At 43.8% G+C, this 12,593-nt stretch overlaps 1 protein-coding gene across 1 annotated transcript in view; it reads right to left on the bottom strand.

The window, feature by feature from the left end:
• Positions 1-9,988: 9,988 nt before the first annotated feature.
• Positions 9,989-12,593, bottom strand: part of GATB (glutamyl-tRNA amidotransferase subunit B) — a 43,947-nt gene continuing 41,342 nt past the window's right edge. The window contains exon 13 of the mRNA XM_068403124.1: positions 9,989-10,458. Coding sequence (XP_068259225.1) covers positions 10,330-10,458 — 129 coding nt within the window. The 3' untranslated portion in view covers positions 9,989-10,329. The remainder of the gene's footprint in view (positions 10,459-12,593) is intronic.

Genomic DNA, 12,593 nt, shown 5'->3' with positions numbered 1-12,593 from the left:
AAGCTGTTCTGTTTTATTGTTATTTTTTTTTGGTTAAGGGAAAGTTAAATACTGTTTGTTTACTTTTAATTTAGGTGTTGACTTTTCCTAATATTGCACTTTTTGGATGGTGAGGGGAGGACCAGACTATTCACCAGCTGCAGAAAAGGACGGAGTAACAGGGAAAGCTGTCTGCTGGTGACTAACTGCTTGAGAAAATTCTCTTCTGTGAGTAATGGGCTTCATTAGAAGAACCCAAACATGATGAATTGGTGCATCACCACTGCATTTCATCTCATCTTAGTAGCATAATTGTGCGTCCAGTGTGCTGTAGTTGGCTACATAAAGAGGGGCTTAGTTCAAAAAAGCCTTTAACCCCTTTGTCCAGGAAAGAAACTAACAGTGACTCCAGGAAATCTGAAAAAACGGAAATCAGAAATAACACTTGCATACATTAGTTCTCCTGCTCACTGTAATTCCGTAATGTGGGATGCTCCAGTTAATTGCACCCTGATTTTGAAACACACTTCCTCAGAGATTGCAAGGGAATAGAATGCTTTAAAAACAAAAAACAAAGACACTCCAGAAGAGTCTTAATTAATTACAAGTCAAATTCCTGTGGAATTTGCAGTGCAACTGAAGCTCCTAAATCCTTTAGATGCTTCTGAAAAGTTGTACCTTTAATCTACAAGCTGTGAGACACATGCATTGTGTCAGACTGCTGTGGGCTATTCCAAGTAAAAAAAAAAAAATCCCGCAGTGTACCTCTAACAAAATCACCTCAAGAACTTCTCTGGGTCTGTCTTCACTTGTTTGCTGTACAGTCTTCACTTCCATGATGGCTGGGGTTGTGTTGCTTCCTAGCTGACTCTCTGGTTTGCTTTCACTTCTAAATTATTTTTTTTTAGGCACCATTGCATTGCTATCCTGTAAATCACCTACTGACCTCCATCCAGCCCTGTTTCACCTCACAAGCTTCCTCAGAAGCTGAAGCCAAGGCTGTGGGTTTTTTCTTAAGTCTTAGTTATGCAGGTTTAAGAGAGCTCTTTCGATTTTTCCCCCCCGTATTGTTGTTGTAAATGGGCGATGAGCAAATTAAGATTTTTTTTTTTTTTTTTTTTAAAACTTGTCCTAGGACATGGTGCGTTCTTTCCCCACTCCCCCACTCCCACTATTACCAGTAGTGCTGTCTTTCCTGCTGTACTCACAGGCCTGGTCTGAAGGGGTTCAGTAGCGCTGTGTGTGGAAAGTGTTTTAGCATGGTGGATGCAGGGGCAGTGCTTGCTCTGCTCCTCACCTCTCCTGATAGGAAGTTTATGTGAGCAGAAGAAAAAGTACCAAATGAGCGTGATCAGCTAACTTTTAGTGGTTCAGAAACAAGTGCTAAATTGCAGAAGCAATCCAGTCCTTTTTCTGAAGGACTTTTTAAAAAGGAATGAAAATATTTTTTTTTTTAAAAAAAAGAATTCTGCAGACCAGTGCTCAAGGCAGTAAGGTTACTATGTGAACACTCCCTTCCCTTGTTTTTATTCTAAAATAAGAATCTTTATTTGCTGGCTAGAAGGGATTTCTTTTGAGATTGTTGATTTTAACTGGTGTTTTCAACAAAAGTACAAAGTCACAGCAGTTTCATCTCAGCAGGTCTATTAAGCTACATGGGGACTTTAAAATGTGGACTGCTCAAAAAAGCATCTGTAAATTTGAGGAAGGGGAGGATTTACCTCATAAGCTGTAGCAGAGCTTATCCTCTATATCCAGTAGGATAAATTCAGCCTTTGAAATCTGGAGTTGTGTGGAAGACTTCTTGCAGAAAGGTCAGAACTGTGTTTGTGCGCAGTGTCCCCTCGTAAACAGAAAATCTGTCTGTCAGCTCCCCAAAAGGAAGAGGTGGACGAGTGCAGTGACCCTGGCTCAGGACTGTAAAAATGGCAATCAAACCTGTAACTTTATATTACTTGGTTCTTGAGCGGGATCAGCCTTGCAGCATGTCTTAGTTGTGACAGTAGCATAATGTCCAGCACCCAGCAAAAAAAATACTGGCAAGAATTGCATCTTCCTGTCTTCAAAATGCAGAACCTGTTGATATTTTGAGATTAATCACCTCTGTGTGCAGAAGTTCTTCGGCCAAATGCTTGTTTAATAAGCTTCTTCCCTCCAGTTAGACAATGTGTTATCCTGTCTCTCACCAATGATACATCTTTTTCCAAAAAACCCTGTATGAGCTCTGCCCCAAGCTGTGGTCTAGCCGGTAGGCCGCCGGAGGACACAGCGTTACGCTCCTCTTTCTGAGGGTAAGGAAGTGCTCTGTGGTCAGGATTTCCCCACACTCCCGTGTGCGTGTGACTAGAGCAGTCCCTCCTTGGCGCACTGTCTCAGCATCAGTCATGAATGAAGTGTCTCAGGGTTGGCAGATCTATTCCAAAACCTGCAGGTGGTGGCTCAGTGATACCGAAGTTCATTTCCAGTCTCCTGCTAAATGTTTCAAACTGTGAATGCCACATTTCCAATGATGTCGCCTTTGAGTGTGCTTTTAAGCTGTTCTGCTCTAGCAAGGAATCTTGCAGCAGCTATTGCTGCTATTTTTTTTTTTTTTTTGCAACCTACCAAAAGTGAACACTTTGTCTAAAACCACTGTAGTCATTCTCTTTTACCTTTGACCACTTTTGGATGCGCTGTGGGTTAGTCTCAGCACACACACACACACGGTTTGTATTAATTTGGCTAATGCACTCGGCAACTTTCATTCAAAACAGCGTCACCCTTTGCATTGTGCTGATCTTTGGGCACATACAGTCAGTTGCAATATTCATGTGCTGTGCTGTTGGCCCTGCTCGCTGCCTTTTTGTTATTGTAGTCTAGCATTTTCTTAAATGTGATATCTTTCCATGTGTGCCCTAAAGAAAAATATGGGATTTCAAATGAGATCAAGTTGTTGGTGTTGCCATTTCAGATGTGAAAGATGCACTGGCCTTTTTTGTCCTGGCAACTTCTGACCTTCATTTGGAAGAATAGAAATGAGAGCTTCTGTTCTCAGCTGTATTCCGTGGAAATGAGAAAATTCCCAGTAGCGGGCATGGGCTGTCCCTCCCACTGGCACACCCAGAGACATCTCAGAGCATCCAGTTCATACGTTACTTCCTCTTTCATTGGGGTTTGTCACTTTGTAAAAAGTCTGACGAATTCAGTGGTGGTGTGCTGCCGTACCCGCTTAGTGCATTTGCCTTTCAGATGTGATTTGATCTTTTTCGTAAGATGGGTAAATTTCCTAGAATGGGAGAAAACGTGGTGTGACTGGGGTGGACGTCAGCCATTGGCAGGGGCCGTGCTTTGGAACGGGCACTGGACTGGAGAGGCCGTAAGCCTGAACAGCGTTTCTGCCACCAGCACTATTCTAATTGCTCTTTGGCCTGGGCACAACGCCTAAGCGCTCTGTTCGCTGCTTCAGAGGAAAATATATGCAAACAAACTTACTGCATCCCGCAGAGCCCAAGGGTTTAAGTTCAAGAGGTTAAGTTCTGTTTACTAAGGGAAGCATTACCATCTAGCACAGCGTGTACGCGTTCACTACCCTTTTGTGCACTCTGCTTATGCCTCATAGAAGGTTTCATGCCTCAGCAAGGTTTTTTACCTCCTCTAAGAAGCTCTAAAATCTCAAGGTTGGGAAGAAAAGGATGAGAGTGGTGTGATTTGGTGCAGTTAAATTATGTCATTGTATCGTTTGAATTTGTAGCCACAGCTCCTGTTTGAGGGCAGCTTGATTTAATAAGCCATTTACTGTGCTGTATTTACTGAAATTGCTATGTCATGCCTGCAGTTTTTATGACAGCTCCCATTACATTTGTAACACTTAAACCGCATCTGTGATTACGAGTAGAATACTGGGATTTTGCTCCTCCTTTTAACTCAGATTGCTCTGGCACAGTACAGTAATGTTGCTGCTGTGTCCAGATCCGATTTAGATAATTACAGTATGTTCTTCCTTGCACCTTTTGAGCATTATCAGCAGAAACGGAGGGTACATGACACTCAGGCAGCTCACGTTAATGAGCAAACCAAAGGTGAAATACCGCCGATTAGCAGGGGGCACTTGCCTCCATGTGAATTGCAGTAAGAATTTACATTTGTGTTGCTCTGATTTACCAGGGACCAGAAAGAAAAAGCTCACAGCAAACTTGAAAAATGAATGCGACAGCGTCCTGTGGTAACTATGCAAGTGGGTAGCACTGCTGTGTGCTGCTTTGGGCCAGAACTGTGCGAAGGAGGGTAAAAATTGCTCCTTGTTAAGGTGATGTCAGACTGGCATAACTGGGAATTCAGCTAATACGATGGTGGTGCCAGCTGTCCGACCGCAGCCAGCCACAGAACACAACGCTATGTCCGTGACTGGTTGACAGTGAAAGCCCAGCTCTGACTAAACATACTTTATTTTTTAGGGGCCCCCAGCTTTTCTAAACACGTTGTGGCCCAGCATCAATGTATTTCATTTGTTGTATGCTCAGCTGGAAGCCTCTTATTTATGAGTAGGAGCATTACCTGGGTTCTCAAATATGTAGGTACTTAAAGTGGCGTTTTGTTGCTGACTGTGCAAATCTTCTTTTTGTTCATTGATTATAATGGTTCTTGTGTGGCAGCTGGATTAAATTAAGACTGAAGTCTCTGGGCTAAAAGCCCTGATGGAACTTTTGTGCAAAGGCTGCATTTCTCAACCAAATAACTTTCTCTGGCACTTCGGCAGACTGCCCGCATACAATTACGTACTGTGGACTAAATACCTGCAAACTTACATTTCTAACGAGGCCAGTTCATAGAATCATAGAATCATAGAATGGTTTGAGTTGGAAGGGACCTTAAAGATCATCTAGTTGCAACCCCCCTGCCACAGGCAGGGACACCTTTCCACTAGACCAGGTTGCTCAAAGCCTCATCCAATCTGGCCTTGAACACTGCCAGGGAGGGGGCAGCCACAACTTCTCTGGGCAACCTACAGAAATGCTGTTCTACAGCAGCTGTATTTTATTGCAGTCTACTTTAAAAATAGCTAGCTTGGATTTAAACCAAAAAAATAACGTGGATGAGTCAAATCCAAGACGAGCTGTGTCAGTTTGGCCAGAGCTCAGATGAAATGCCATCTCATCCTCAAAGGAGAGGGAGCAGCTCTGGGTCTCAGTACCCCTTGCTGCAGCTTGAGCCAAGGACTCATGTTGCTCGAGGTGTCTCTCGGTGTCCAAGCGCAGCTTGGTGTTGGCAACTCTGACCAGTGTCTGTCGTAAAACTCCGGAGTCGTAACATCGGTTTTTGAGCTTCAGTGTCAAAAACCTAGCAGCCTTTAAGGCCCGTCTGAAAATGCGGTGCCTCAAGCTTTAGAAATGAGAAGGTAAAATATAATTTACCGATGGTTATGCCTGCTTAGTGGGTGAATGCTTCAGATAATGAAACCTGTGTCTGATGCCACCATATGTCAGGAGAAGTTTTGCTTCATGCTTACACAAAATGCCTGTGCATGGAGAGGAGCAATTCCTACAGTGAAGCTCTTGGCCTTCAAGTGCTCTTGTTAGAATTAGCTCATGGTAGTACAACCTTTGCAGCTCTAAGTACTGAACCCAGCTCTAGGCACTTCTCCAAAGGCTGCAATGACAATGCAATGGATGTGGCACGAAATAATTGGCTGCCTGTGTGTGTGCTGGGGTAACGTGGGGGCTGGCACAGCTGTCACCAGGCTTTTTTGGGGAAAGGCCAGCAGGTGAGATGGAGTCAGTTGCAGAGTCATGAGTTGGACCTCACAGACAGATAAAGGGGAGGAACAGCAAAGGTCAGGGTCCCTCTCCATCTATACGTACAAATGGTCAGCAAATGCTGCAGACAATTGTGAAATGCCCGTCTGCCCTATGGGAGATCCTGAGGCTCTGGGACTAGGCCAGTCCTAGAGGGAGGGCCCAGTCAGTGCTCACTGGGACCATGCAGAGCTGCGTTGCTCACTAAACTCTACGTTCTTTTGCATCTTTGTTGCCTCATGGCAGCACCTGAGCATTTCTGTAGGTGGGCTTTATTGCAGTTAACATTCAGACTGTACATCCTGATGCGGGGTGTGTGTTGGAGCACAGTCAGGAGTGTTCCTGGTGGGCTTGTGTTCCCGCTGCAGTGATCCCTGATTACTGATCTGGCTCGGCCCAGGGCTCTGCTAGGTGGGAGTGTAAATCTGCCATCGCAATGGGCAGAAAAAGGTGCAGCGACTTACAGGTCACGACAATGTAGGATTTTGTATTTTATTGCCTTCCTCACACTGTTTAGCAATGGAATTTCTCTCTCCCTCTCTTACCTGAAAGTTTGCAGCTTCTGAGGGGACAGGGATGACTTGCACTCACAGCTGACCCAATGCAGGAAAGCTTCTAAGCATTTGGGTCGATAAAGCTTGACCTCCTATCTGCTGTAGCTTGGTTTTACATGGCTATTATGTGAAGCAGAATCCAATGAACTTCAGAGTATTTGTAAACAGCATTGCAAGGACGATGCAGGCACCAAGGGCAAAAAGACCACCAGTGTGCTACTCGGTCTTCTCCCTCGTGCAGTTTGAGAAGAGAGAGTTGAGTGAAAACTCAATTTGTTTTTCTTTACATGAAAAAAACCCAAACACTTTACAGGTTGAGCATACCCACAAGGCCATAAATCACTGAGAAGGTGCTGCTGAGGTCAGTGGTTGTGAAAGTGTGTGGGTAGAGGGGTGCTCAGAACAGAAATGAGAACATTACAGTACTGACACCATGCCGCAGAAGTGGAGTGGAAAGGGGCCACAGTGAAATCGCAGCGTGAATACTCTAGCTGTAAATTTTTTAGTTAAGGTTCCTATCATATGCTTCTATTTTAAACACAGTTAAAATTAAACTCTGCAGCCAATGCTGAGTGCTAGAAATTCTTTCTTCACTACTTCAGCATTGCCAGCATCTTTTTAGACAACTTTCTTCTCCTCTTCTGCAACCTCAGATATGGGATACTTCAGCTATACGGGATAGTAAGTATCATCTCTCCACCCTCAGGCGTGACCTCCTAAAGAACTGCCAGCAACGAGTAGATGAGATTGTCATGACAGTGTCTGGTGTCAGCTTTTAATTTGTGAGCATTTTCCTTGGCCCTCTGTTCATGGACAGTTACTGCTGAAAATCTGCACGAAACTGTCCTTAATTCACCCTGCCTAATGCTGTTGCACAGATGGCATCTGCAATCAGTAGATCGGGGAGCACTGTTGTAGCGAAGTAAGACTGGCAAGTTGGGGACAAAGCCTCAGTCTTAATTGTTGAGTTCCTAGCCTCGATACAACCACACTTAGAACAGCCTCCTGGTCTGCAAAACGTTTGGACATCTAACACTTCATAGTCAAGCTCTGCCTTTTATCTTGTGGACCCACCTGTCCTAGGGGTTTGGTTTTTTTTTTCTCTTTACAATAGCAGATATTAAATTCCTTGAGGCTGCTGCTTCTTCTGTCTTTTAAATACAAACCAAAGCTGTTTTGCACAGTACAGACTTTGTTTGTGGAGTACTTAGAATTTGCCTTTAGCTCCATTTAGGACACAGAGGAAGGTGGTAGTTGTATTTAGGCTGCTGTGTGAGGCCCTTTGCAGGCAGCTGGATCTGTTGTTTTGGTTGCGTTGGTTCAATCAAGATGGTGTAAGGTGACTGATGAGCCCCTTAATGCCGGCTGCCACAGTGGGAGCCATGCCAGCTGGCCCTGCCCAGCCTTCTCATCGCTCAGGCCTAGCACCGCCAGCTACCGCTGCTTTGAACTTGGTAGCTGGTATCTTCACAAACGTTAAAAAGATTCATCATCTTCATCTCATCTGACTCAAACCACTTTCTTCTATCAGAAAGAAATTTACATTTTGTGTGCGTCTGCAAAAGATTTCTTTAAAAATTTTAGAAGTGACTGTTTCATAATATAGTGCAAAATTTATAGACTATAGCTGCTCTTCCCTTCCCTGGAAGGCGAAGAATATTACAATTATCCCTTTTTAATCTTTCTTGTTATCCATTGCATCTGGCAGGTGGAGGTGAAAACAGACTGAGATTTACAGGAAATCCATGTACAGATCTAACACCGTACTCGTATAGAACTTGGCTCATGATTTCTAACAGATTTTGTACCATATTAGTAAAGTGTAATTACGTAGGAAAAGAGTGGCTAAGAAGAAGTAGCCATTAAAAAGACATTTACCAGCAGCAGCCGTGCTACAGTAGTGGAGATTCTTCCTTCTTTTAAACACAGCTTAATTATTACTCTTCCCAATACTTTGTTGTTTTGCTTTCTCTTTTTAAAGAGGCACCACTACAGCAGAGGGGAAACTCAGCACAGCAACACCAAGCTGTGCAACAAAAAGCATTAACCTTGGAGGAACATCTTTTGGAAACAATGGTGGGGTTTTTTTTAAACTGAGGGAGTACCTTTAAATTAAGGTTCATGATTTCATGCAGAAGCCCTTGTGCCTTTCCATTTCTTGCTGCTGTGGCAAGAGTTGAACAGAATTCCAAAATTTAACGTTTGCTGTATACTTGAAACCTTTATTGACTGAACACCTACCACAAACTCACACCACTGTAAGTAAAAATGGTACTTTTTGCTCATGATATGAAAAGTAACAGTAAAAGCCTTTGTGTGAAGGTCATGTTACATGAGAATCCTGGGGGGCGTTGGTTTGGGGTTTTGGGTTTTTTTGGATTTTTTGGAGGTTTGTGGGTTTTTCTGTTTTTTTTTGAAGGGTCACAGGTTTTGATTGCAACCATGTTACTGCTTTTTGTCAGCTGTATGACTTTTGAATTGTAAAGTTATTTTTATGTGAATAATGGGTATACATTTTATTCATTAAAGGTATTTGAAAACCACGAGGTTTTTTTCCTTCTAGTTCACACTTGAACTGTGAGCCAGTCTGTACAGAATGTCCTCCTCCAGACAGACATTAGCACTACTACTCATGAGAACGAACTGCCATCGACCTAGTTTCAACTAGTTTTGCAAAATGTCACTGAAGTCCCAGGGCCACACCTGTTGCACTCCTCTCATGACACCTGCCCTGCAGGCATATCCTAAAGAACAATTCTGAAGAAGTATCTCTGAGGTCTGAGATAAATGTGATCTTCAAATGGCACGGCTTAGCAGCCTCCAGAAGGGATTAAAGACCTTCAGACCCATTGTACTAAATGGGATTTCTTTCCCTAACCAATGTAAATTTGATAGGCTGCCTCTAGTTGCGTTTTCTGTTAATGGTTTGATCAGCTCGAGTGGGAAGTTGAATCTAGGACCCTGGATTGCAGTGGATACTTAAAGCTAGGAGCTGAAAAAGGGAAGGTATGAAAAAAACAGCACAAAACACTCCTCAGGATTAAATAGTCGAGCAGACCCTGGAACGCAGCCAAATTCAGCTCAGTTTTGTAAGTCAATGCATGTTCAATTCCTTCCACACTGTGGTGCAGTTCCAGGTGACAGCAGAAAGCCACGTGCCAGAGTAGCGTGCAGCCCTGGGGCGAATGGTCCCTTTACTGAGCTACTACAGGAAGGCCCTACTTGTTCCTGTGTAGGTTGTGCAGGACTGGCAACAGCACGCCTGCTGTGCTGAGCCTCACAGCCCAAAACGGGATGTGACCCTGGGAAGGGCTCAGGCACACAGCCCTTAGGCATTCTTCAGAACTGAATGAACTGTGGGTAGGCAAAGCAGATGTTTGGGTACACAACAAGGAGAAGGTGAGCAAACAATTTGACACTTACATCTGTTTGTGACACCAGCCTCAGGCATGTACTTAAGCAGCTCGCCTTCACCTTTTCCCCATCCCTCACAAACCAGGAAGAATGAGAGCAGTGGACATTTTTTTTTCCCCTTCTGCTAGGCATGGAGACACACGTGGTCTTTTTAATTACAGCTAGGTGTTTTAATCAGGGTTTCTAGTGTGCTCACACTTTTACAGTGACTTATTATTTTGCATTCACAATCTGTGAATTTCCCTTCTCACAAAACGCAGCCAGAAAAGCTGAGTTTACACTTGCTTTATTACAAAACTACCCAGTACAGCTCCAGCTCTCTGCGTACTCACAGACACCTTTGTGAACTTGTTTCCCACAGCTGTGTGGAAATCACATTTCCGACTGCCACGCCGAAGCGAGGGAGATGCAAATGAGTGTATCATCTCCTGCTATTCTTCTGCTCATCTGTCTTTGGCTGATGCATCCAGGGAAGGCTAGGACGTAATGCTGCTTCAAGTATAACCAATAGTCCTGCTCATACACGAGGAGGCACCAAAGTTCAGTTGCAGTGAACCAGCCAGAAGGAACCACATGTTTTCTGAAGACACCTGGGTGGTTTTCTCTGGTGGCTACTCTGAGAGCTTCTTCTCTAATAATTGCTTCACCAGAATAGGATTGGATCGTCCTTGTGTTTGTCTTTGTACCAGCCCAATTAACTTATTTAGAACTTTTAGATTTCCTGCTTTTATCGCCATAACCTTTAAAGAAAAAAAACAGCAAACACCACTGTTACAGTAAACCTGGGCATTTTCACTCATTCACAGCCAAGGTGTGAATATTTTTGTCCTTTGGAACACTGTGCTACAATACTACATGTTGGGCTAAGATGTTATTTATAAAAACTGCCTTCAGCTTTGCAATAAGCTCCTGCTCTGCTCCCCTGAGACAACAGCAGCAAGTCCCTGAAGCAGCAGGGCCTTACAGCTAATAGAAAAATCTCCTCTGATTGAAAAAGTCAGAAAACACCTTCGGATTTTAACAGTGTCTGCAACTTGAACAGTGACTTCCTGGGAAAGAGCCAGAAAAATGAGACTGATTTCTTTTTGCTAATAGGCTGTACCTTTGTACTCGATGATATACTGTTCAGCTATAACAAGTAATTTACATCGAATCACAATCTATTTGATAATATTTGTGAGGGCCTTCAAGTGCAGACATAGGTGTTTTTGCAAGAGCATGTTATTTCCTTTAAGCAAGGAATCCTTTGCAACATAGCAACTAATTAACTGATCAGAAATGTGACCTCCTGTCAGACAGCTACTGTTTCGTGTACAGTCACCTGCAAAATAGCAAGGGCCCTATTGAAAAGCTAAGTAAAGACACTGAGAAAAGCATTGGCAATTTCATTTCAGGCATTTCTAAAGGAGGTGTTACTGCTGCAAGACAAGCTTCTGGCCTTGGTGTTGTCTGTGTGGCAGGGAAGACATTCTCTACATTGTCAGAGTTACTGGGCAGAACACGATAGCATCAACTAAACAGGATGTCATATTTACAGATATTAAGGGAAGGGTTGCGAACATATGAACCACCCACGGTGCCAATACCAAGCACAAATGCAAATATTGCTACTCATTACAGTATTCGAATTATTTGCAATCGAAAACCTTCTCTGTAATGTCACAATATGGAAAGGACTCATTACACCTGACCTGCTAGAAATTACCTATATAGGCAGAATACAGTACAATCTAGATACTGTATTTTCATGAAGTGCTCAGTGTTGGCTTGAAAAACTGTTAAATTAGTTCATTTTAAAGAAATGTACTATCAGAAAGCAAGGCACACTTCCCCCTGACCCTGTCAAGTACGCAGCTAACTCTATTTTGTAAGGTCAGCTCTCGCAGTAATCCAAAGCAATGAGTTACAGGCCTTCAAGGCAGTTTTTGCCTTGACGAAAGATCACCTGGAAAAACTAGGGAAGTGAGGCCATTCTACTGCATTTGGCTTGACTAAAACAGCAGAAAACACAGAGGAATTACATTCTCGGAGAAAGCATTATTATTATTGAAATGGGAGTGCGGTTCTGGACCTTTGGCTTCTGCCCTTCCCAATCAGTTCTAATGTTCTTTCTATCCACACTTGTGCTTCTGTACCAGTCTGAAAATACAGCAGCCCTTTTATCAGGCTCTGCAAATGAGTCGCTCTGATGGAGGTCACGCCGACCTACTGCAAGCTCATTTTCTTTATCAAAAGCTCTTGCAGAGCTGTTAGCATCCCCCAATGAGATCGGGGGTGGGTGGTATTGTTCTCAAAAGACGTTAATGTTTTTTTCTAAATGGCAAATGTATCTAGACAATGTTTATATTAGAAGTAAGCTATTCACTTCTGCTTTTACATTTTCGCTCCAGAGAACAAATAAGCCCTTGTTTTCATTTTGGTTTTGATAAAGCAGATTTTAGACTCTGTCAAGATCCCTTCTCAATCCTCCCCTTCATGATCAACACGGCTTTTTTTCCCTTTTCCCCCGCTCAGACCTTGTTAGACCGGTGAGCCACGCAGGCTACTGTGTGTCCTTCCAAGGAGATGGGGAAGAGCCAAACCCTCATCTTTCCTACTGCCGCATCTGCGCTGCTGCCACAGCCCAGCAGCGCGGACAACAGCTCTGGAGCCACTGATGCTGCTGCCACGGGGGTCTGGCTCCTCCCCACCCCACAGCCAGTGTCAGGCAGGAGAGCCAGCTAGGCTCGTCTCTTTGGCAGTGGGGGGAGACAGGGACATGGCAAAGAGACAGATGCAAGTGAAATTTTTGCCTTGCCAGCCTCTGATACAGTCTCTAATTCCATAGCTAATATATGCCTTGCTGGCAGGTAACTTCAACCTCCAGCTTCAGAAC

The sequence above is a fragment of the Nyctibius grandis genome, chromosome 6 (assembly GCF_013368605.1).
Source record: "Nyctibius grandis isolate bNycGra1 chromosome 6, bNycGra1.pri, whole genome shotgun sequence".
Lineage (NCBI taxonomy): Eukaryota > Metazoa > Chordata > Aves > Nyctibiiformes > Nyctibiidae > Nyctibius > Nyctibius grandis.
Note: the sequence above shows the minus strand (reverse complement) of the source record. Positions and strands in the feature narration are given on the sequence as shown.